Source organism: Sminthopsis crassicaudata, chromosome 3 (assembly GCF_048593235.1).
Source record: "Sminthopsis crassicaudata isolate SCR6 chromosome 3, ASM4859323v1, whole genome shotgun sequence".
NCBI lineage: Eukaryota > Metazoa > Chordata > Mammalia > Dasyuromorphia > Dasyuridae > Sminthopsis > Sminthopsis crassicaudata.
The window spans coordinates 447,017,438-447,042,143 of record NC_133619.1 but is presented as its reverse complement, the minus strand read 5'-3'; the positions used below and the strand labels follow the sequence as shown (position 1 = coordinate 447,042,143).

Here is a 24,706-nt window from a genome sequence, read left to right as displayed (position 1 = left end):
GAGAGAACAAAACTGAAAAAGAAATGAGAGGTATACATGAGAGAGTCAACAGTTTGGAAAAGGAAGGAAAAAATGCCTGAAAAGAACAAGAATCAGTCAAACAAACAAGAAATAATGAAAAAAGTGGAATAATATATTAAATACTTCTTGAAAAACAGTGGAATTGGGAAAAAAGATTTAGAAGAAATGATTTAAATATTATTGGTGTACCTGAAACCCATGACAAAAAAGATCCTGAATAGTTTCTAAAAGAGGTCATTAAGGAAAACTGGTCCAATATTCTAAAATGAGAGAAGAAAATATTAATTGAAATAATCCATGGATCACCTCTGGAAAGATATTCCACAAGGAAAAGCTTAAGGAATATTGTTACAAAACTCCAAAACTATAATCTCAAGGAAAAAATACTTCAATTTGCCAGACAAAAATAATTCATATATCAGGGAGCAACAGTCAGGATTACCCAGTATCTGGCAGCTTCTATAACAACAACAAAAAAAAAAAAATCAGAGGACCTGGAAAACCATATTCTGGAAAGCAAAGGATCTGGGTTACAATAAAGAAGTAACTACTCTGAGAGATTCAGCATCATCTTTCAGGGGAGGAGATGGAGCTTCAATGAAGTAAGAGAATTTCAATAATTTCTATTGGAAAAAAACAGAACTAAACAGAAAGTTTAATTTACAAACAGAGGATACATGAGAACCATAAAAATGTAAACATGGGAAAACATATATAGATATCTATATAGAGCTATCTATCTAAGATTAAACTCTTTATATCCCTAAATGGGAAAACAATATCTGTAACTCTTAAGAATGATACCTATTATTGGGGCAGACAGAGGTGGTTATTACATGGACTGAGGTTGTGGTTGTCAATAGTTGCTGATGTGATAACATCCAAGAAAAAGACATTAAGGGGCAGGAAAAGGTCTATACTGTATTGTAAAGGGTTGAAACTCTTGAGTCAATGTACTGAGGTCGGACAATGGAGCACATGAGGCTAATTAACAATTGGACAATACTCTATAAGAATATGCTTGGAAAATGGCCCTTCCCACTATCCTGTATCCTGGTGTATACAAAGAATTGTAAGAGGGACTAGGAGGTGCAGTGAGACTAGCCATATGGACTCTGGGCGAGAGATGAAGAGGTGAGATCATGGAGATTCTGTGTCCATCCCCTTGACTTCTACCACTAAAGACCAAGAATAAAGACTTTTGCTTATCCTGACTGGTTGATTCTAAGATATCCAGGGTGCTAAAGAGGTTGTCACACTAGACAAAGTGGAAAGGGAAGGTATAATGGGATACTTAGTTCTCATGAAGAGGTGCAAAAGACCTATTACAATAGAGGGAAAGAAGGGAGGGGGATGAACAATGAAGCTTGATTTCATAAGTTTTGTCTTTAAGAGGAAATGATTTAAATTCAGTTGGATCTAGAAATTTATCTAACTCTTTTAAACTTCCTAAGAAGTAGGAAGAAAAAGGAGCAAAAGAGGTATTGACACAGAGGCATTTGATGGGGAAGGAGGGTTCATAATTCTGAAAACCCATTTACATCATGAATGGGTTAAATATAGAACACCACATATATTCCATAAATGGTATAGCACTCATCAAAATCTATGAAGAAATAAAGGAGAAATGCTGGAAGGAGGGATCAAAGATAAGGTGGACTATAAAATGATGTGTAGATTTATGGCAGTGGGACAAGTTGTGTAGATCAATGGGAATGAAATAAAGATGAAAGAAAAGAATGGGGGACAAGATAAGGGAGGGATACATGGATGAGGGAGGTTAAATAACAGGCAAGTTAAGGAGTAGAATTAAAGTTATCTGTGATAGGACATAAGAGAAACAGAAACCCAACAACAAGGATGAGGAGTAGAAATTACTAGAAAAAAAATTTGATCTTAAAGTAAAACTTAAAGATTCAATCAAGAGAGAAGTCTACCTTATATATCAGCCATATTATGATTGTTTTAAATGAATGTGTATATATGGGTAAATGCTTAAGCATATATATATATATATATATATATATATATATATATATATATATATATATATATATATATATATGTGTGTGAGTATGTTTACACATAGGTCTATGTATGTGTATATATAAATATATGTATATGTATATATGTATATGGGTCTGTGGGTGGGTGTTTATGTGTATGTATATATGTATGTGTGTATCTATCTATGTAGTCTGCTTTGGGAAAGTGTAGAGGGAAGAAGAAGGGGAAAATAATAATGTAAAAAGTACTCAACAGAATAAAAATATAAGGAAGCAAAGAAAAGAGATTTAAAAATCAGAATTTGCCAAATGGAAAGATAGACCTAGAAATTCACTGAAGGAAAAATAAAATCTCCTTGAAAACAGAATTGTCAAATAGGAAAAAGTCCAATGAAGAAAACAATTGCTTTAAAAGTAAAATTGGGCAAAGGAAAAATGAGGTACAAAATCTCACTGAAGAAAATAATTCCATAAAAATTAGAATTAAGCAAATGAAAGAAAGCTTATAGCTTTAGGAGAAATCAAGGAATAAAACAAAACCAAAAGAATGAAAAAAAAATGGAAGACTATGAAATGTTTCACTGGAAAAACAGCTGATCTGGAAAATAGATCCAGGAGAGATATTGTAAAAATTATTGTACTTCATGAAAGCCATGCTAAAAAAAAGCTTAGACATCATCTTTCAGGAAATTGTCAAGGAACACTGTCCTGATATTCTAGAAATTGAAATTGATTGAATTTGAAAAATAGATTGAAATAGATTGAAAGACTCTACTGATCATCTCCTGAAAGACATTACAAAATGAAAACTCCAAGGAATATTAGAGCCAAATCTAAGGACTCTCACATCAAGGAGAAAATAGTGCAAGCAGCCAGAAATAATTTAAATATTATGGAATTAGACAGGATAACACAAGATTTAACAATTTCTACATTAAAGTATCAGATGACTTGGGGTATGATATTCCAGAAGGCAAAGGACCTAAGATTACAATCAAGAATCACCTACTCAGCAAAACTGAGTATAATCCTTTGGGGGAAAATGGATATATATATATATATAATGAAATAAAGGACTTTTAAGCATTACTGATGAAAAGACCAGAGCTAAATAGAAAATCTCACTTTCAAATGTAGTACTCTAAAGAAGCATAAAAAAATCAATAGGAAAGGAAAATCATAAAAGACTTACTAAAGTTGGACTATTAATATTACTACATGGGAAAATAATACTTGTAACTCATATGAACTCTCTCATTAGGGCAGTTAGAGGGAAGATATACAGACACAGTTATTAGTTTAATGTTAAGTTATAATATCTAAAAATGGTGAAATTAACATATGACATATGAAAGGAATGAACTGGAAGAGAGGGAAAGGAGAGATAGAATGAGGTAAATAATCTCAGATATAAGAGGCAAAAGAAAGTAAAGGGGAAGAAGGGGAGGAAGGGAGAAGCTTACTCCTTATTCTCATTGGAATTGGCTCAAAGAGGCAATAACACATATCCCCAATGTGTAGAAATCTATCATACCCTACAGAAGCACCTACAGGAAGGGGATGAAAGTAGAGAAGGTAATCGAATACAGAGAAGATTGGGGATGAGATAAGCAGAAGTAAAATACTTTGGGGAGAAACAGGGTGAATAAAAAAAGAGTGGAATAGAGGAAATACAATTAGGAAGAGTACCTATGAAAAATAAATGAATCACATTTCCCTGATAAAGGCCTCATTTCTCAAACATATATACCTGAGTAAAATTTATAAAGAGTTATTCCCCAATTGATAAATAATCAAAAATATGAACAGTTTTCAGATGAAGTAATCATAGCTATCTGTAACTATATGGTAAAATACTCTAACTCACTATTGATTGGAGAAATGCAAATGACAATAGTTCTGAAGTACTATTAGACTGTCTAGCAAAACAGAAAAATAACAAGTATTGGAGGGGATATGGGTAAAAGGACCACTAATGCATTATTGGAGTTGTGAACTGATTCACTAATTTAGTGGTGCAATTTGGAACATAGTTATATAGACCTTTGGGAATAGTTCACATGCTGTGTTATCAGGACTATGCTAATCGTACTGATAACTTTCCAAATATTATACCATTCAATCTTCATAACAACCCTTGGAGGTAGGTACCACGATTATGTCTATTTTACAGCAGATAGAAGCTAAATGACTTACCTAGAGTCATAAAGCTAGTAAATGCCTAAGTTCAAACTTGAACTCAAGTTTACCTGACTCCAGGCCTAGTCCTCTGTCCACTGAACTTAGATTTAAGGGAAGTTAAGAGGTAGAGATGAAGAAGGGAAGCATTCTAGGTATGTGAAACAGCTTGAACAAAAATTAAGGAGATAGGAGTTATATTGTATGTAAAAAATAGCAAGTAAGAATTTGTAGCTGAATCACAGAGTATGTAAATGAAAATAAAATATTATACTTAAAAGATAGGAAGGATTCAAATTATGTTAATTTTAAACTATCAAACAGAGAACTTTATATTTGATATATTCAAAAATACCAGAAGGTACATCGTCAGAATTATACTTACAGAGAATCATCTTGGCAGTTTATTAGAGGATGGAGCGAAGTGGTAAAATATTTGAATCACAAAAGCCAATTACAGTACTATTGCAGTAGTCTAGGCAAGAGGTGACAAGTAATTTAAGGTGGGAGATATGTGGGAAAAGAGAAAGGGATATATATATATATATATATATATATATATATATATATATATATATATATATATATATATATATATATATATATATATATATAAATATATATATATATATATATATATATATGTATAGGGAGACATGACAAGATGTCAATTTATGCTTGACTGATATGAATGTGTTCCTTGTCAAAAATGACACTGTGGTTGAGAAACTTGGAATAGTAGAGATTATTTTACTTTTTCATTCGTTCAAGGAGGAGTTGAAGAGGCAAGATGATGAATTCTCCTTTGAACATATTGAATTTGAGGTGCTTTTGGGAAATACACTTTGAGATGTCCAAAACATATCAAGTGATGTATAAAATGATTGGTAATAGAGAGAAATGAGGTATGCAGAGATACATCATAGAGTTATCTGCATAGAGATGATAACTGAACTAATGAGAGACAAATATATGTCTAATTGATAGAATCTAGGTAAAAGGGAAAATAATGTAGAATAAAGGCTTGATATCAAGATAAATAAGAAACATTATAAAATAATTCTGTAGGGGGAAAAAACTTTTAGTGACAGGTTACAAGCTATAAAATGACAAACTTACCAGGTTTGCCACTGACAGCTTATTGTAGAATTCCTCAGTCATCGAATAATGATCCATGGCCATAAAAATTATGTTAATAATGACACAGATTGCAATGGCCAATTCAAAAAATGGATCCATAACAATGTTATAGACACATTCTTTGAATTTTAAGTAAGGTGGAGAGCAATTCCAGATCATATATGTATTGCAAAATTTATGCCACCAATTTGTACATGTAGGTCTGGAGTCATGAAGTCCTGTGAGGAAAAAAAATGAAGAAATTCAATTGTTCTATTTTTTGTACTTTCTAATGATAATGTAACACTTTCACATTTTAATTTTCCTAGAGAAATTTGAAGCCAGTTTTATGATTCCAAATTTGCTAACCAAATAATAGTCTCTTGGGTAAAAATACAATATATATTGTATTCAAGTCTCATATAATTTTCATGCTACAGAGAGTAAGCACAGAGAAGAATAAATATGACAAAGATTAAAGTAAAGATGAATACATATGTATCTCAGAGAAAAACACTTGAAATGTGGTGGTGAATGATTTCTTAAGAGAAGGAATCTTTTTAAAGAGGTTTTTAATTTCCTGTGATGAGAGCTCTGATTCTTAAGGAAAACAATCTTGTTAATTTCATATTAAAATTACAGAATAAAAAAAAACTTGAATATGTTGCCTAGTACAACAATTACCTTAAGTAATATTGAAAAAAGGGGCAGTTAGTGACAAAATAGTTAGAGCATCAGGCCTAGAGTCAGAAATACCTGTATTCAAATCTGCTAGCAAACTTCAGACATTTACTAAGTGACTCTCAGTTTCTTAATCATGTCTGCCTCAGTTTTTTAATCTGTAATATGAGCTGGAGAAGAAAATGACAAATCATTTCAGTACCTTTGCCAAGAAAACCCCAAAATGTAGTAACAAAGAGTTAGACATGACTGAACAATAACATGTCCAAATTATTGTATATTAGTTAGAACATACAGAGAAAATGATGGGCTGTTCAAATTTGATAATACATTCCAAAGTTGAAAAACATGCTACAACATCCTCATGTATTCATTAAAATTTATTTTTATTAAATTCATCTGAAGAAGTTTATATGTGGTCTAAAGTTAGTTCCCAATTCATTTAAATTCAGAAAAAAAGCTGTAACATACTTTCCATCGCATTTAACACATTGTTTCTTCTTATTGCTCTTTGTCTGATAGTGGGATCATCCAATATGTTCATAGAATAATAGCAAGAATTTTTGTCTCCTTCCTTCTGGTCTGTCCTTGCAGTGATTCCCTATAAGGAGATTTGAACAAAAAATCTTAAGGCTAGGTTTTGCCCACTGATTGAAGCCGTTGAAGTCCATAACTCCCATTTAAGTTTCACAAAAAACATTTCCCACATTTCTGTGAAGTAATAGGCAATGCTTCATCAAACTCTTCCTCCTCTAAATATTTATTTAGCCTAAATCATTTAAACCTAAATCAAAATGTGGTCTATAGGCTCTGCAGGGGTACCTAACACTTTTTCAGGAGGTCTGTGAGATCAAAACTGCTTTAATAATAATATTAAGACATTTATCTATTAGAATGCTCCCTTTTCCAACTATTTCTCTTCATGAAGCCAAATTTCCCTCACATAATTTCAACAAAAATAACACAATACAACAGACTGAGTCTACAAAAGAATTTAGCAGTATTTTATGAAGTTAGACAATAGAGATTTGTAAATACATGTAAAATAGTGTGACACTTCTCCCTAAATTGTTTTTGTTTTGAAAATAATTTTAAAAGAACAATAGTTTAAGTTTACACATATTGGAGTTATTGCTGTTTTTAAGCAAATTCATAAATCAATACTTTACAAAACAATCTATTTCATTTATTCTATATATAACATTGAAATATAAAATCCACAGAAAGACCTCTTTGTAGTGGCAGTCCTTAATGAAGGGGTCCTTCACCAAAAAGGCAAAGAAACATTAATGTTGTCTCCACATTCTAGAAATTTCAAATTTCTTTTTTCTGCTTCAAGGAGCCTCAAAAGTCAACTAATTTTCTGGAGCTATTTTTCAGCAAAGAGTAGAATAGAATATGTAGGCTCTCACCAAGATATGACTGTTAATATGAGCTAGCAAGACCAACTAGAAAAGTGTCAAAAAATAGAACTTTCTTTGGCTAGGTCAAGGGTGGCATGGGGAAAGTAAATAATAATTTTAGGAATCCAAGAGTCAAAGTTGAAGTAAAAGATTAAATTAAAAGAAGAAACAAATAGTCCTGAATACCAAGAAGTGTTGGCCTTCCAAAACATTTCCTTTCTTGAGGATAGCATAGAGGATTGATGGGATAAAAGAGAACATTAACCAGCTACAGTGATCTCTACTGGGTGGGAGAGAGCCCTAGATCAGGGGACGGAAAGAACTGAATTCAAATCCAGCCTCAGATATTTCTTAATGGCATAATCCTGAACAAGTGACTTAGCCACTATCTGCCTCAATTTCCTCATCAGTAAGATGGGAATAACAATAGTACTTCCCTCCCATGATGTGTTGTGAGGATAAAATAAGACATTTGGAAAGCACTTTATAAAAGTTAAAATGGTATTCAAATGCTAGTTATTATTATTGCTTTATTAAGTAAAAGAATAGTCTTGTGAAGTCTGCGAGGTTTTTGTATCTGTTTTTTCTTGAAGAGTCACATCTTCCAACCAAATTTAAGACCATCCATAGAGGTCAGATTCTAATAGTAGCAAAGAATAACCATTACTGGAGCCTCAATTTCTTCTTCATAATGTTTTTTTGATTTTCAATATATGTCAGCTAAAATTAATATATTTTAACTGTTGTTTAACACAGTTGCTTTGATCAAAGAACAGACTACTTTAAAAATGAAGTTTTTATAATAAGCAAAAAAAAAAGTAGAGGAAAGGTGTGGATAAATTTTTCTTTGGCTAGGTGAATCAATTTGATTTAACCTTAATTAATTAAGATTTCCTCTGCAGGCACTGATAGGTATTATGGACACCTAGGCAAAAACAAAACAGTCTTTGCCATTGAGAAGCTTCCATCCTTCAGGAAAAAAATGACTTGTTTTAGTGAGATACTAAAAATACATTGGTAATTACATAGTAACTGAGAATTGTCAGGTTGTAGATTCATGTTTTGTTCTTCTGAAAGTTAGCAGTAAGACCATGGGTCTGTCTTGTAAACTCTTGAAGCCAAGGCTTCTTAACCTTTTTCCACTTACAACCTCTTTTTTCCTCAGAAAATTTTATGCAACACTAGGTATGTGGGTATATAAAATAGGTATACAAGTCATACATTTACTGATAATAAGTTATAATTTCATGATTCCCACATTGTTACACGACCTATATGGGGTTGTAACCCACAGTTTAAGAAGTTTTGCTGTAGGCAGCTCTCTAAAACTATAAGCTACAGAGTTAATAGAGGTGATATCATCAGGGAATTTTGTTATAACAATAAAACAATGGGTTTGATTTAAAAATAAAATCAAAGCATTCTCTTCAATACTAGGAACAGCAAGCAACACATAATCTACTAGAAGGCAACAACATGCACCCAAATAAGCCAATACAAAGTAAAAACAAAATAATATTAGAGGCAAGGGGTTGAGGATAGGCTTAGATGGCAGGCAAGTGGTTTTTGATTTGGGCCTGGAAGAAAGCTAGGGAGTCTGAAAGGCAGAGCTGAGGAACACATATATGCAAGACATATATGTCTGTAGAAAAACACGGTTAAGGATTTATAAAGAAAACAATCTTAGGCTGTTTTATGAATCATCCAAAAATAATTTTCCCAGTCTCTGAATAGCAATGAGAAGCACCATGATGTAAACAGACCTTAGAATTATGAAGAAAATAATAATACAAATACTAGCTGATAATTAGTAGCTGAGTAGCCATGAACATATCTCAGAAGCTCTCTGAGCCCAAGTGGAATAATAAAGTACCTACATTATATCATTATGAGGAAAGTGTTTTGCAAATTCTAAATTGTTATATTGATGTGACTTGTTTCTAATGCTTTTGTAAATGACACAACAGGAGAAGGAAAAGAAAAGGTGATACACATTTATATAGGACTTATTATCTGTCACATATTGTATTAAGAATTTTTTACAAAAATCTCATTTGATCCTAATTTCAGCCTTGGAAAGTAGGTGTTATTATCACCCCCCATTTTATACTTGATGAAACTGACACAGAGATAAAGTGCCCTGACATAACTAAGGAATGTATAAAGCTTTGAACTTGAGTCTTCCTGACTCTAAGCCTAGCTTTCTATGCAATGTACTACCAGTTGCCAACTGAACAAGCTCCAAAGGAATAATTGAAACTTCTCAGATTATTCTAATCTTTCTGTCTTTATTTTGGAGGGGTAAAATCACTTATCCTATGATTTCATAGGTATAGGGAATCCCTGAGGATGAACCCTTCCCCAAACAATTCAAGTCTTATGCAAATTATCATTTGAGGAAGTAGCCTGGAATATTAAGAGAGCCATGCATCAAAAATACAAAATAAAGTAAATTATTTGTTTTAATATATTCAATCAATAGAGACAACTATCTTATATAAGTGGCTAAATCTATATCATTAAAAAGTATGTATGTAGATGTTCAATTATTTCTTGGATCTTGTTATTATTTAGATATATTATGTGGGAATGAAAAATACCCACAAGAAAGAAATAGTGTGCTATCACTTCAAATGTATAATGATGAACAGATTGTTCTTGTTGATTGTTTTTTTAAAGACATAACATTCCATGTGGACATATAGATACATAAAATGAAGACATTTTCCTTTTACTACCTGTCAGTTTTTGGAGGATTGTTCTCACTGGAAATAGAACACTATTGGCTAAACTATAGCATAAAAGTATGTAGGTGTGACCTAAACAGATGATCAATCCAAGAGTCAGAAAGGCCAACAATTAAGTCCTTACTGACACATACTAGCTGCTTCACTGTGAACAAATCATCACTTCTCTTGGGACTGCCTCTTTCCTCTCCTGACAATCCTGTAAAATTATGAACTATTAAAGAACTTCACATTTCCCTTGGTAAATATACACATAGAGAATTTCTGTGCTGATGAAATCACAGTACTAAAATAAAATTGAAGTTGGAGTAGGAGTATGAGTAAAGAGTAGCAGAGTAGGGGTAAGCCAAATTTCCCTTTTTGGTATATGTTATAATTGATACCTATTAAGTAAACTTCAAAAAGTACCCTTATTTCTGTTTCTCATTTAAATTCAGTTGGTGTCTTATCCTAATCAGATTATCTTCCAATAGTAACCTGACAAATGAATTACACTATTTAAAAATTTGCCTATAACTTTCTTGTTTAAGAGATCTTTCTTTATGCCAACAAGTAAAAGAATATCTCTCAAGGAAATATTTTTAGTCAAAGCCACCTTACAATGATCCTGAGTAAGATACCTCATCTTAATGAAATTAGACCTTATAAAACAACTGGAGTACATGCACTAAGCAAAACTATTTACACTGGGAGATTGTCCAATAATCACATGCTTTACCAGATGATAAATAAGAGATTATTCTGTTAGAGAATAATCTCTACTTTAGGATAATAAATTATTTCAAATTGAAATTTATCTTAGAGGTCATCTAATCCATTTTAAATTTGCAGAAACAGATAAAAATAAATTGACTCGCTTAATGCCATACTGGCTACCGTAACGTGCCGAGCAACCAAAGGAACCATAACTGATTTAATGATCCATTTGCAGTTTCACTGTACCAGCCATGTGTACTTACACATGCATGGCTTAATCTTTGAGACAAGCATATGCTACTGGCAGGATCAACCAGGTATGTTGTCTCCAGAAGATTTAGATTCTTTAGACACCAAAATACAATGTTCTTTTTCACTAAATCATGCTGATGATTATTTTGGGATTTATATGAAGGATGAATCAGAGCTGAATATGTTAGAAAATGGGAAACCAATTCTGACATCAACATTATTTGCACTCTCCACATTATCCCCTGGTTTCGGACGCCTTATCAGCAATATCTCCTTGCAACATTTCATCAGTACATGTGGAATGCCCTTCTGTTTTATTTCCTCCATTCTTCCTTTGGTGAGTTCCTGTTGATCTTCATTTTTGAGTAAGGAATAAGAACAGCCAGTCGTCATTCCCCTACCTCTTTACTTTTGATTTTCTAGATTTCACCAGTATGCCCCCACGTAGGTACAATTACAGCCTTCCTCTACTTCTACCTCCCTTTTGTGTCTTCCTCATTAGATTGTAAACACAGAGAGCATGAACTTTCTTTTTGCTTGTATTTGGATCCTCAATACTTAGTACAGTGCCTCACATATAAGAAGCACCTAATATCTGCTTTTTACTTTGCTTTAACAGAGATATGTATCTATCTCTTCATACCATCATCAAGTTAACACAACTCTAAAATATTCCCTTTTTAATCAACAACTGTACCCCTAGCATATAGAATATTCCATCATGTTCATTTCTCATATGTCCTACTTACTTTTGTGTCCTTAAAAATATTTCCCTAAACAATTCCAATATTCACAATTTCATTTCCACGCACATAGCAAAAATAAATTTCTCTTAGAAAACTTTTCCATTTTGAATATGCTCAACAGCAAGATTATGTGTTGCTTAAAACCCTATGCTTATTGCAAAATTAGTAAACTCATAAGGAAACATGCTTACATTTCCCCCATTGAGTAATGGCTATTGAACCATTTGATAAATATGCATACCAATACAAACTTATCTAAAGAACTTTTTTTTTTTTTTCCTCCAAGAGGAAAAGAAAATGTGAATAGTGATTTTCAGAGGGGAGTTTCTCTGAATAAGGTTTATGTAAGAAATAGTACCTTCTGGGGAGAAGATAATTTGCTTTTATCTGTTAGTCTCTGCTTTTTAATGGCATGATGACAAATTTTTCTTCTGATGAAGTCTTCTGTTTCAAATCGATGTAATTTTAGATCAATTTCTTTTTCTTCTCTATCAGACTGGTCCTCCTGATTATTTTTCTTTCTTTGATCTACTCTCCCATTATCATTTTTTGAGATATATTGGGATATTTCAGAAATTTTTTCTGAAAATCCTATATTTTGGTCTTCAATAATTATTTCATCTTTAGGTATTCCTTCTGCTACCATTGTCTGTCAGGACAAAAGTTAAATATATTCAGGAATAACATCAAGAAATTTCCTCAAAAAAATCAGTAAAACTCTTTTGTAAGTAGCATTATGGATTTGATTGGTGGTTAAAATCTTAGCCTTATCTACAAAGTGAAGCATTTTTTTTTCAAAATTAAATCACAAAAGCATTCCTATTTTTCTCATTCTGATATTGTTCTGGGGTTCCCAAGGATTATGGGACCCATAGTAAATTTCTTATTATTTCCTAAGTTACATTTAGCGAATGGAAAAAAAAAAATCTTTCTCGCTTAATTTAAATTAATTAGATTTCATATTAGCATTTATATTAGCTAATATAAAATATAGAAACAAATAAAATTTCAGGTGATATCCATGTAAACATGAAACTGACAATGTTCTCTATTATCAGAATAGTTCATTAATTTTATACTATATGCTGAACTATTTGACAACCAAAATGTTCTATTACAATATGTAGTTCTGTGTCACTCTCTAACTCAGGGGTCTGTGTCTATTACAGAAAAAAATTGTACATGAATATATATGTAGATAGTTATATGTATAAATTGTATTGTATGTATGTGTGCACACAAAGAATGTAGGTGCCTTCTTAGTTTGATTACTTTATTGATGTATATCTATTTATGTATATATATATATATATATACATACATATCTATGTATCTATGCCTATCTATATATCAATTTGTATCTATTATCTATCTATTTCTATAGTCTTTCCATTGCAAACTACTTATTTGTGATTAGTTAAAATGATGTCACCACCTAGAAGTCAAGAAGGTGAAGGTAGGAATTTGGAAAAACTCTTAGTTTATAGCATCAAGAGGGTGAGACTGACACAGAACTCCACATTGTAACCAAAATCTCTGCACAAGGACAAATGGTCATGAATGACTCTGGTGGGTTATTCTTGCCCCATTACTCTGTTTTATTTTTTCAACTATGCCTCAAGGTGAATGATAGGCATAATTAATTTTAAGAATGAACTAATGAATTAACATCTGTTTGGAAGCTAAGTGATAAAATAATAGTTTCTGGTAGTCAGTTTTACTCCTATATTTATATCAAGATTTTAAGGTCACAATGATAATACCTGAGCTTTTTTTCCTTCTCTTTTGTGCCGATATAACAGTGCCTGATATTTTATATCTCTTTTCTTAGCTTCTTTAACAGTTATTTGATTCTGTTTTTCATAAGCCAAGATGATCACAGCCAAGACCAAAGTCATTAGATAAAATGAGCAGAATACAATTATGACAATAAAAAATATTATATAGGTTTTCCCAGCAGCACGTAGGGTCTGAAAAAAAGAAAGGAAATTTGTTTATATTTTTATTTACTCATTTGTATTTGTTGAATAAGAAAAGGAAAATTTTAAGTTATTTATTATTATTTGAAAGTTTTGCTTTTTTTTGGATAGACATTAAATGGAAAGCCCAGGTGTTTTTATATCACTTAATCGAATGTACATACTAATAAATAAGGTCATATGTTTAAAAATAAAAATAAAAACATGGAGAAATAATAATTCTAAAGTTACAATCTTTGAGACCAGATCATGGACTTGCCACTTGTTTACTATTTGTGTCATCTTGAGTAATTTATGTCACCTTTCTAGGCCTCAGTTTCTCTATTTGTAAAACAAAAGTATCGAATTAGATTAATGTCTAATTTTTTTTACAGTTCTAAATCTATCTTCCTATTATCTCAATTAAAAAGTTATAATTATTAAATAAAATGTAGGTCAATAACACATTATTTAAATGAGGAGTTAGAGATTATGGTTCTGAATTTGGAAAGGAGAAAATGGAAAGACAGTCAGGGAGGAAAGTAAAGAATACCTTCAGTTAAGTTGAAGGAATACAATAGGTCTCTATGCATTGCAGGAACATTAAGATTGTGAGACCTTTTCTGGACAATAATGACAATAAAACAAAGACATTGAGGTATCCTACATTACTGGTGATGGGAGATATACACAATTTAATTCGTGGTTGAATGCTTCTGTTGCTTGAACCCTAAGAACCCAACTTTGCTAAGGATGGCAAACCGTAGAGGCCTTGCCTCAAGTGATTCAAACTGGAACACTGACTGAAGCCTTTTCCAGAGTTCATTTTAGATGTGGAGTGTGTGTATTATTGATAGTCAGATCATACTAGCACAGAGAATGGCAGGGGATGCCAAATGACATGGCAGGAATTACTATGGTCTGAGTCTACAAATATGCACACACTCCATATCCAGAATGACCTCTGAAGAAAGTGTCTAAATTATATTATGAACATGGAGCCAGAGGGAGCTCTAGAAACTCTAAAAAAAATTGCTATCTTCAGCAGACCTCTAACAATGGAGGTGTTCTGACAAGCAGATGTCTATTTCCTGGATCAGCACAAATCCTTCCTCCCCAAAATGCAAACAGCTTCCTCCCCATGTAATATTTCACCTCGTAAACAGATATTTTCTATTCTAACTCACACATTGAAATCCTTTATTTCTTTAGGACACAGATTAAAGATTATCATCTGCTTGAAGTCCTCACTCTAAAACTATCTTCCATTTAACAATATTGCCTATATTTTTATTTATTCATTTTCTATATACATATTTTTATCTTTATATGTAGTTACATCTCTGCTTAGAATGTAACTTTCTTGTGAATAGGTATAGTATCATTATTTATTCTTTTATCTATAGCACCTAGAATTATACCTGTAATATTGTAAGTATTTAATATTTAATTGAGTAATAAAACCCAGATAATACCAAATAAATATGTAGTCTCAGGATAAAATAAGTTGATAAGGGTTCTGAAAGTATAACACAGTCAAGTTTTTGTTTGCATAAAACAAGTTTTTGTTGGGTATAAAAATAGTGTTTTGCAAGGCTCTCACCTGTTGGTAAAGTTTTTCCCAGTAGTCCAAAGTCATTAATCTAAATAGGGTCAACATAGCCCAACTAAAATTATCAAAACTTGTGTAGTTGTGATCAGGGTTCATGCCAGCTTTCATACACATGTATCCTTCTGGACATTCTCTACATACATAAAAAGAACAAAATTATTCACTTTAATTTGGTTCCTGATTATGTCACATCAAAATTAATCAACCAAAATAATAAACCCAAAAATAAAAAATTAAAAAGCCCAAAAAAGAATTAAATTTCAGGGCAAGGTACTACATCCAAATATACAATTCATTACCAAATGTTTTTAGTTACAACAAACAAACTAATCTCCAAACAATAAATCATGTAGAGTGAGATGTATTTTGAATGAGCCTATATAGCTTACAGATAAGTCCATACCACTTTTAGGTTTGTAGAAACTATGGCACAGTGGGAAAAAAGATGATGTCAAAGCCAGAAAGTACTGATTCATGTCTTACCTTTGGAGCTTGACTGATAATGTTACTCTGGCAAGTCATTTAACCCCTTAATATTAGAGTAACTCTCTAAATCTGTAAATTACAAAGAAAGTTACTTTTTATTAAAAGGGAAAGGTTCTTCACCTTAGATTTCCCTTATATCAGATAAATCATATACCTAATTTCATCATGTGGTTTAGTGAAAATCCCAAAAATAACTTTCTACCTGTTTGACACTGGGGAAATATTTTACCTCTTGATACTTCATTTTGTCAATGTGGTGGTTAGAGTAGATGATCTGGAATTTCCCTTTTAGTGCTAAATATCTAAATCTACGATCAGATGTTTCTTTTTTTAAAAAATTAATAACTTTTTATTTTCTAAATACACACATAGTTTTTAACATTCACCCTTGCAAAACTTGTGTTACAAGTTTTCTTCCTCTCTCCCCCAACTCCTCCTCTATACAGCAAGTAATCCAATATAGCTTAAATATGTGCAATTCTTCTAAACATATTTCCACATTTATCATCCTGCACAAGAAAGATCATATCAAGAAGGGGAAAAATTTAAAAAGCAAGCAAACAACAAAAACCATACTTTGTTGTGGTCCACATTCAATCCCCATAGTCTTCTTTCTGGATGCAGATGACTCTTTCCATTATAAATACAATCCTATCTTTCAAATGTCACTGTCAAACTATAAATTGTACACTAACCCTTCTTTTGTTAGAAGTCATTTCATTAACAAATATCTATTAAGCACCATAAACAAGATATGTGTTAGGCTTTGCAGAGTCTAAACATATGGTTCTTGTCTTTGAAAAGTTTGTCATCTAAGTTTGGGAGTGGGGGAATGAAATAATGCAAGTTATGCAATGATTAAATACTTTGGAGCTGATCAAAATGAACAGAGAAAGGAAGAAGTGGTTATTTCTTCCTGAAGATGACAAGGAAGTTGAAACAGCTAGAGCTTTTCTGAGTTGATTTTTGAAGGAAGAAAACAATTTCAATAAGCAGAGATGTGATAGAAGTTGAAGTAATTCCATTAAGAACTTTTTGCTCAAAGAATTATTTAACAAGAGAACACTTGATAAGTCTGGTGAATTACTGGTGAATCCAATTTGATTAGAATATAGAAGGCATGAAAGGGAGTACCATGCAAACCAAATTCTGAAGGATTTAACCCTAATGTGGTAGGAGCTATTATTTTGTTGGATATGTGTATATGTATATGTATGTGTATATGTATATACACATACATATGAAAACAGAGCTCTACTATGTGGGTAGATAAATATATCTTTATCTTCAAAAGTATCTTTAAGTCAAATCCATAATCCCCATTTATTGAGACTGTGTAAAGTTTCTTGGCACTTAAACCACCTACAAATAGTTCTTGAAAATAAAGAAAACGGTAAACTTGGAAGCTATTTTTATTCAAGATGGCTTAAATCATTAAATGACCTTTCAATAAGGTCAGTTAAACACACACACACACACACACACACACACACACACACACAATTCTTCCCCCCTATTTTATCATTAAATAGGCACATTGAGAGAGCAGGGGCAATGTCTATCTACATTTGAAACCCTACGAAATCCTCACATAATTCATTGGCATATGACAAGATACTTGAAAAATATTTGTAGTAGGAATTTTTCATAGGAAAATAATAACAGGTGTGTGTGTGTGTGTGTGTGTGTGTGTGTGTGTGTGTGTGTGAATGAAGCAGCATAGCTTACAATATAATGCAAGCATTCCTTACTCTTAGCCTTCAACCAAGAAGATTACAAAGACACTGACAGAGCTATTCCAAAGAGGAAAACAGTGAATTCCTCTCACTAAAAAAAAAAAAAAAAAAAAAAAAAAAAAAAAAAAAAAAAAACTTCAAGCAAAAATTTAAACATGCCTATTAATATGTTTTAATGGAATTTTTTTTCCATATATAGACTGAAGAACCCTTTTTGACTGTAAAATTTTATGACTCTCTGTGAACATAGTTAAGTAACCATCATGAGCATCTGATTATCTATAAAAAAAGGTGTATTCCAATATCATGGTACACTTTTTTGTGTGCTTTACATCACATCTCAAAACAATGTTTTTTGTACTTCAGACACTCAAAGAATTATCTGACTCATGTTATATTACAACTTGATACAATCTATAAAGAAAAACTACAAATCAATATTACTTACCCTGTATATGCAACATTACCACAAAGGAGAGCATCCTTTTGTCCTTCCATATAATAAAAATAGTCTATTTTGAAAAAAATATGAATAAGATAATTAATTTATTTTGAAATGCCCAGGATATTAGAAGCTCATTTAAATCTATACCACATATCATGGTGAAACATCAGTCAAAACAGAACAGTATGTTATAGTTTTCCTGTCCTTCCTTTCTATATTTCTTAGTATTATAGACTCTAGCAAGGGAATAAATGTGAAAATTAATAAATTAAAGTTTACTTTTTTAAAATGGGAAAACTGAGATGCAGAAAGTATATAAAACTTCTCCTACTTCACATATATAATAAATGTCAAAGATGGGAACTGAACCATGGGCCTCCAGTTCCAAAATAATTACTGTTTCCTTTCTGCAAAACTATCTCCTTACCCTACTATGTGGTCAGTTACACTTTCTATTTTTAAACATATTTCATACGACAACAGAAATGTCTGGAAGAAATTAATTGCTTTCCCTCAGAACTCACATATCTCTTTGTTACATTTTACAATAATTTATAAAAGAATAATTTTATTTGAGTATGAGTTACATGTCCCTTCTAAACCTAAAGATCCAATTACTTTAATCTTATATATATTTTTTATCTCACCTGTACTTCTGACATTATGTTTCACATAATAGGAATTTTAAAAATTGTCAGATTGTATCAGATTGTATTCTGTTATCTTTGTTTTCAACTCTGCACCTCGAAAAAATAATATGGGATATAGAACACCAATACAACGTTAAGCCCATAAAGAAATTGCATAACCACAGGTAGAATGCCAACTATAAATTGCATATATTTGTGTTTTGTCTTTATATTATTAACATCAAATCTTATGTAGTAAATAGTTAAACAAATACTTTTTGAATAAACAACTATCAGGTATATTGAATTCAATTGCAGATTGTTGTTTTAGAATATTATCTGAGAGCCCTGCTTTTTCTCATTTTGTCTCTTTACCTCAACTTAAATGTTATTAGCTGATTTAATTTATGTGTTGTATCTAGGTCTGATGTAGCAGAAGGGGAATTATCTTAGGAACTAGTCCTTAGGGTCAAAATCTGATATTGCTCCAAAATAAGATTTTTTTTTTAATATAAAACTGTTATGGACCAGAACTCTGAACTTGAAACAAAGGATTCTTACAAGGTACTAAGTCAGTGGAATTGATAGAGACAATGGTTATCTAGGTTAGCATGGTTCTGTAGGATTGATTTAATCTCACAATAAATAATAGTTTCCTAGATATGATTGGTTTATACTCAGTGATAGAGCAAAAAAGCTAGGAGCCTCAGCCAGGATTCATTCGGAGAGATTCAAAGGCCAGAGAAGACAGGCGGGAGCTCAAGCTCTCAGAACCAAGGACATTCATTTGCCACTTGTGGCAGGCTCTCCTCCTGCATTTCTCCACTGAGGCCAAGGCCAGTCTGAAAGGCTCTCTAGAAAGCTGCCCAGCCCCAGGAAGGAGATAATAAAGAATCTGGACTATAAGAAAGCTAACCGGGCCCCAGGAAAGGAGACAAGATTTTGAAAGAGATAATAAAAGATTTGGACTTTAACCTCTGGCTACCCTTGTGGTGATTACTGAGCTGAAAAGAAGGCTGCTCCCAGAGACCCCAAGAAAACTCAAACAGAGAACATTACATAAAATATGTATGTGTGTATGTGTGAGGGAGGAGTTAGAAAGGAAAAAAAGGGAGAGGAAAAGGGAAGACAGAGGAGAATAGAAGAAGGAAAGGAGAAAGAGAAAAGGAGAGGAGAACTGAAGGAGAAGAAAGGAAAAAAGAAGAGTGAACAAAGTAGATGAAGAAAAGAAATGAGACAAAAAAAGAAAGGAAGGAAAAAAGAATAGAGAGAAAAGCAGGAGATAAAAACAGAAGGGAATAGGAAAGGAAAGAAAGAGAGAGGAAAGCAGAAAGATTCTAATATTATTTACATAGTTCTCCAAAGAAAATTAAATGATTAAGAAGGTGATTCCTATCTGTGAGTCTTAAAAAAAATTTAATTTGTAGATGATAAAAACTGGGAGATAGAGCTACAGAGATTTTATGTTCTTGCCAAATGGATCTTTCTGTCATTCACTGAACTCAGAATTCAATCTCCTGATGATACTTCATTGTCTTCATTGCCAGAATACATTCCCCTCTTTACCTACATTTTTAATCATCTTTAATTTATATGAAAGTCCAGTTTCTATAATGCAAGGACTTTTCTTATCCCCAGAGGTAGTACTCTTTCCATAAATGACTATTTCTATATTTATAATGCAGATAAACTCATCAAAGAAAAGGCTGTTTCATATACTATATATTTAAGAAATGACTCTCAGGGGGAGGAGAGGAGCCAAGATGGCAAAGTAGAAAAACACTAAGTTGATCTCTCTCAAATTCCCTTTTAAAAATCTCTAAAATAATTCCTCACACATCAAAGTTTGAAGCTACAAACCAACAAAAGATCAGGTGAAACAATTTTCCAGGTCAGGACAAATTAGAAAGTCAACAGGAAATGAGTTGTCTCATCAGGACAATGGTGGGCCTCTGTAGCATTACACTGAGCACAGGCCCTCCTTTGGGGGTGACTCCTTGGAGGCAGAAGCAATTTTGGCAGTTCTAATCCCCATACAGTAAAGGATAATTATGCAAGGGAGCAAAGACTTAAGTTGAGGTTTCATGATAAAGAATATTGTGGTCACTCATGGACAAGTAGGATATCTGGGAGGGAATTCCTAGTCAGAAGGAAGAACCATCAAGAAAAGCTGAAGAAGAGTAAAGGATATGGTCACAGTTATATGCTCAAGAAGAATGCTAGCATTGGTATATACCCATAGAATAAAATCCCTCTTGGGTAAAGATCAGAGCACAGACCAAAAGAGTAATGACCACACCTCTCTTTTGACAATATTACCTTGGAAGCACTGAGAACATACTGAGAACCTAGATAGTTCTATAAAGAGCAGCAATAAAAATATGAAATTTTGGATAATGCTCCCTCTATCCCAGGAGGAGAGTCCAACTTTAACATAAAATTAAGAAATTAGGCTAGAAAAATGAGCAAATAACAACAAAAAATATCTGATCAAAACAAGTCCCTAGGGTGGCAGGTAAGATCAAGATATAAACCAGAAGACAATAGTATCAAAGTAGTTGCAAGTAGAGCCAAAGAAAAATGTAAATTGATACTGCTCCCTCAAAAATAAGTCCAATCACAGCTCAGAAAGAGTTTTGAAAACCAAAGAGGTAGAAGAAAAATTGGAGGAAAATGAGAATGATACAAGAAAATTGTGAAAAGAGATTCAAAAGCTTGGTTAAAAAAAGTAAAAAAAAAAATCCATTAATGAGAAAAACACTATATAAGAAGATTTAAAAAGAAGTAGAAAAGCTCACAAAAGAAAGTCCTTAAAAATCAGAATTAGGCAACTGAAAGCTAATTACTCTGAGACACCAAGAAACAATGAAACAAAATTTCCCCCCCAAAAAAACAAAACAAAACAAAACAAAACAAAACAAAACAAAACAAAACAAAAAAAACGAAACAAGAGAATTTGAAATATCTCATTGGAAAAACATATAAACTGAAATAAATCAAGAAGAGAAATGTATTCTCCAAAATCCATGATAAAAAAAAAAAACAGTCTAGACATTATGCTAGATGCTAAAGGTACAAAAAAGTATCATAGTTCAAGAGTTTATCAAGCTGCCACACATATTCTACAATAAGAGAGTGAAATAGAATTTGAAAGAATTCACCAATCACTTCCTGAAAGAGATCCCAAAACAACCCCCCCCTAAAATTACAGCCAGATTTCAAAACTCTTACATCAATGAGGAAATATTGCAAGCAGTCAGAAAGATACAATTCAAATATCTTGGAAACAGAGTTAGTATCACACAAGATTTAGCAGCTATCATATTAAAGGAGTGTAGATCTTGGAATATCATATTCCAGTAAGTAAGTTTACAACCAAAAATCACCTACCAACTAAAAGTGGTTTTAATCCTTTGGAGGAAAGAGAAGATATTCAATGAAATTGAGGTATTCATTTATGATGAAAAGATCAAAGAAAAATAGAAACTCTACTTTTAAATACAAAACTGAAAAGAAGCATAAAATGAGAAACATGAAAGAAGAATCAATAAGGTTCAAATGTTTACTTTCCTATGTGGGAAGATAATAATTGTAAGTTCTAAGAATGTCATTATTAAATTAAGCAAAATACCCAATCACTGGTAGTCTTGAAGCAGAAGAAGATACATGACTGTTCTGTCTTATGTTGTATAAAAAGAGGATTCTTATTCAGATATGGATTACAATAACTTCCTGCTAAACATCCTTTAAATTTAAATTATGTGATTATATAGTGGACCAATTTGCTATCCTGCATTTATTTTTATGAATTAATTTTAACAGGAAGACATATATTTAAAATGTAATCACATGACTCTAATCAAAAGATATAATGAATTCCAATTTTTAAAATTCCCTTATCAATTTTTATAACTTGTTGACATTGCTAATGAGATTCACAGTCATGTGATTTCACAGAAATGTTAAGTGTTTTCAGACATGAACAATGAGTTTAGTTAATGATAAGCTTTTTAATAAGAAAGGGCATTTTGTGGATATAAGGGTTGATAGAGAAAAAAAAAGTCAATGAAAACTTTATAAAATATACTAAGCAGAGCAGAAGATTAAAAAGAGAACTGATAAGACAATAAGTATGTTGTCTCACATAACTACATATATATGTGTGTTATATATATATATATATATATAAATATAATATCCCTAATTCATATGTGAAAATATTTGTGTTCATATGTTTTTCAAGTTCATCACAAAAAAAGAAATTTGGGAAAATAATTTACATACTTGGGTATAGTTTTAATGAGAAATAACTTAATGCATCCTTGTAATTAAATTATAATTAAAAGTAAGACTCTCCTAATCATGATTTGGAGCTGCTACCAAGTAGAGCAGTGTCAGAAATTATATTTTATTTGTAGTCAAAATTTTTGTAATGTAATTTTATTCCTATTTAATTTGAAATCTTTTTACTTCAGTGGAAAGGAAAATGTATTGTGTTAAACATTCAAGTAGATAAGTTTTTTTGTAAAATTAAGCTAAATGTATAAATAAACAGAGAAATAGAACATAAAAGTCAATATTTGCTGTTTAAGGAATGTCATGAAAATAAGAAAGGAAGAATCATCCTTACTTCTGTATTTATTGAAATAGCTTCTAATGTTTTCCTATGCATTCTTTTTTGTTACTTCTGTTGATCTCTTTCCCTCCCCCATTTATTCTTTGTTCTGTTATAGGAAGTGTGGAGATAGAAAAGCAAAGGATACTAAGCAAAATACAATAAGAAATTGAGTGTATCTAGGAGAGATGGGAAATGGAGTAACAGCCTAAGGAGTTAATTTCTAAAACAGATAAAATAAAATTTATCAGTAAATTTGTATATGTTGGATAATATTCAAAAGCTTTTTACTTATGGGGAAGGGAAATCTGAAAAACACTGATATAAGGAATAAAAGCTAAAAGCTTTTCATATAGTAGAAAAAAGTCTGCCTGACCATGATTTAAAAAGGATCCTCTGATGCATTTTAGATGATCTAAATAAAATCCTTTTGAAACCAAGAGAAATTTAATTGCCAAGAAAAGTACTAATAAATTTTAACAGCCTTAAATATATACAACTATGAGGGCATGATGATTTCATATAGAATAAGAAATACAGGGGCAGCCAGATGGCATCATGGATAGAGTACTGGCCCCGGTGTCAGGAGGATCAGCCTCAGATAATTCACACTTCTTAGCTAAGTGACTGCCCTGCAAAAAAAACAAAATAACAAAAAAAACAAAACAAAACAAAACAAACAAAAAACAAAAACAAAACAAAAACAAAAACAAAAAAACAACCACAAAACTTCTGTCAGAAATGTACTTTAAAGTACTCATTTTGCATATAAGAAGGCAAATATATGCATTCTTATAATTGTGAAGTAGAAATTTTATCAATATAAGCTACCTCCATAGTCTACTGGATTAGGCAATTCTCTAAAGATCATTCCCATTTTTATGGATTCTTTTTAGATTTACAAAATGTTTTCTTTAAAAAAAAATTAAAAAAGACAATCTTATGAGATAGGTCATATAATTAAGCATCTCTATTTTCCAGATAAAGAATCTGTACCTCAAAAATGTTAAATGCTAGTCATACAGACAGAAACTGGAACTTGACCCCAACCTTTAAATCTCCTAACTTGAAATCTATATTATCATGCATTTCATGGTACCTTAGCAAATTCAATTTAAAGACAAATTCATTGTTCTCCCTTTGAAAAGAATTCTTTATAAGGACCATTTTCAGTCTTTCTTATACAGCATTAAAACCTATTTTCTTTTTTTCTTTTTAATGACAAAATTTTCAAAATAATTCTCTTGTTCATTTTTTTAATTTGAATATCTGTAGGAAAAAAAATCAGATCTTTTCAATTTAAATGGGAAAGAAATAGTTAGAACTAACTCTGTTTAGTTAATTCATTTGGTCCACATTCCTCTTGAATCTGGCAT

The 24,706-nt window shown here is 31.7% G+C and overlaps 1 protein-coding gene across 1 annotated transcript in view; it reads right to left on the bottom strand.

Moving 5' to 3' along the window:
- LOC141562902 (sodium channel protein type 9 subunit alpha-like) overlaps positions 1-24,706 on the bottom strand; it is a 157,053-nt gene that overhangs the window by 54,089 nt on the left and 78,258 nt on the right. Inside the window, 6 exon segments of the mRNA XM_074303210.1 lie at positions 5,325-5,563; positions 6,477-6,606; positions 12,208-12,498; positions 13,613-13,819; positions 15,411-15,552; positions 18,090-18,153. Coding sequence (XP_074159311.1) covers positions 5,325-5,563; positions 6,477-6,606; positions 12,208-12,498; positions 13,613-13,819; positions 15,411-15,552; positions 18,090-18,153 — 1,073 coding nt within the window.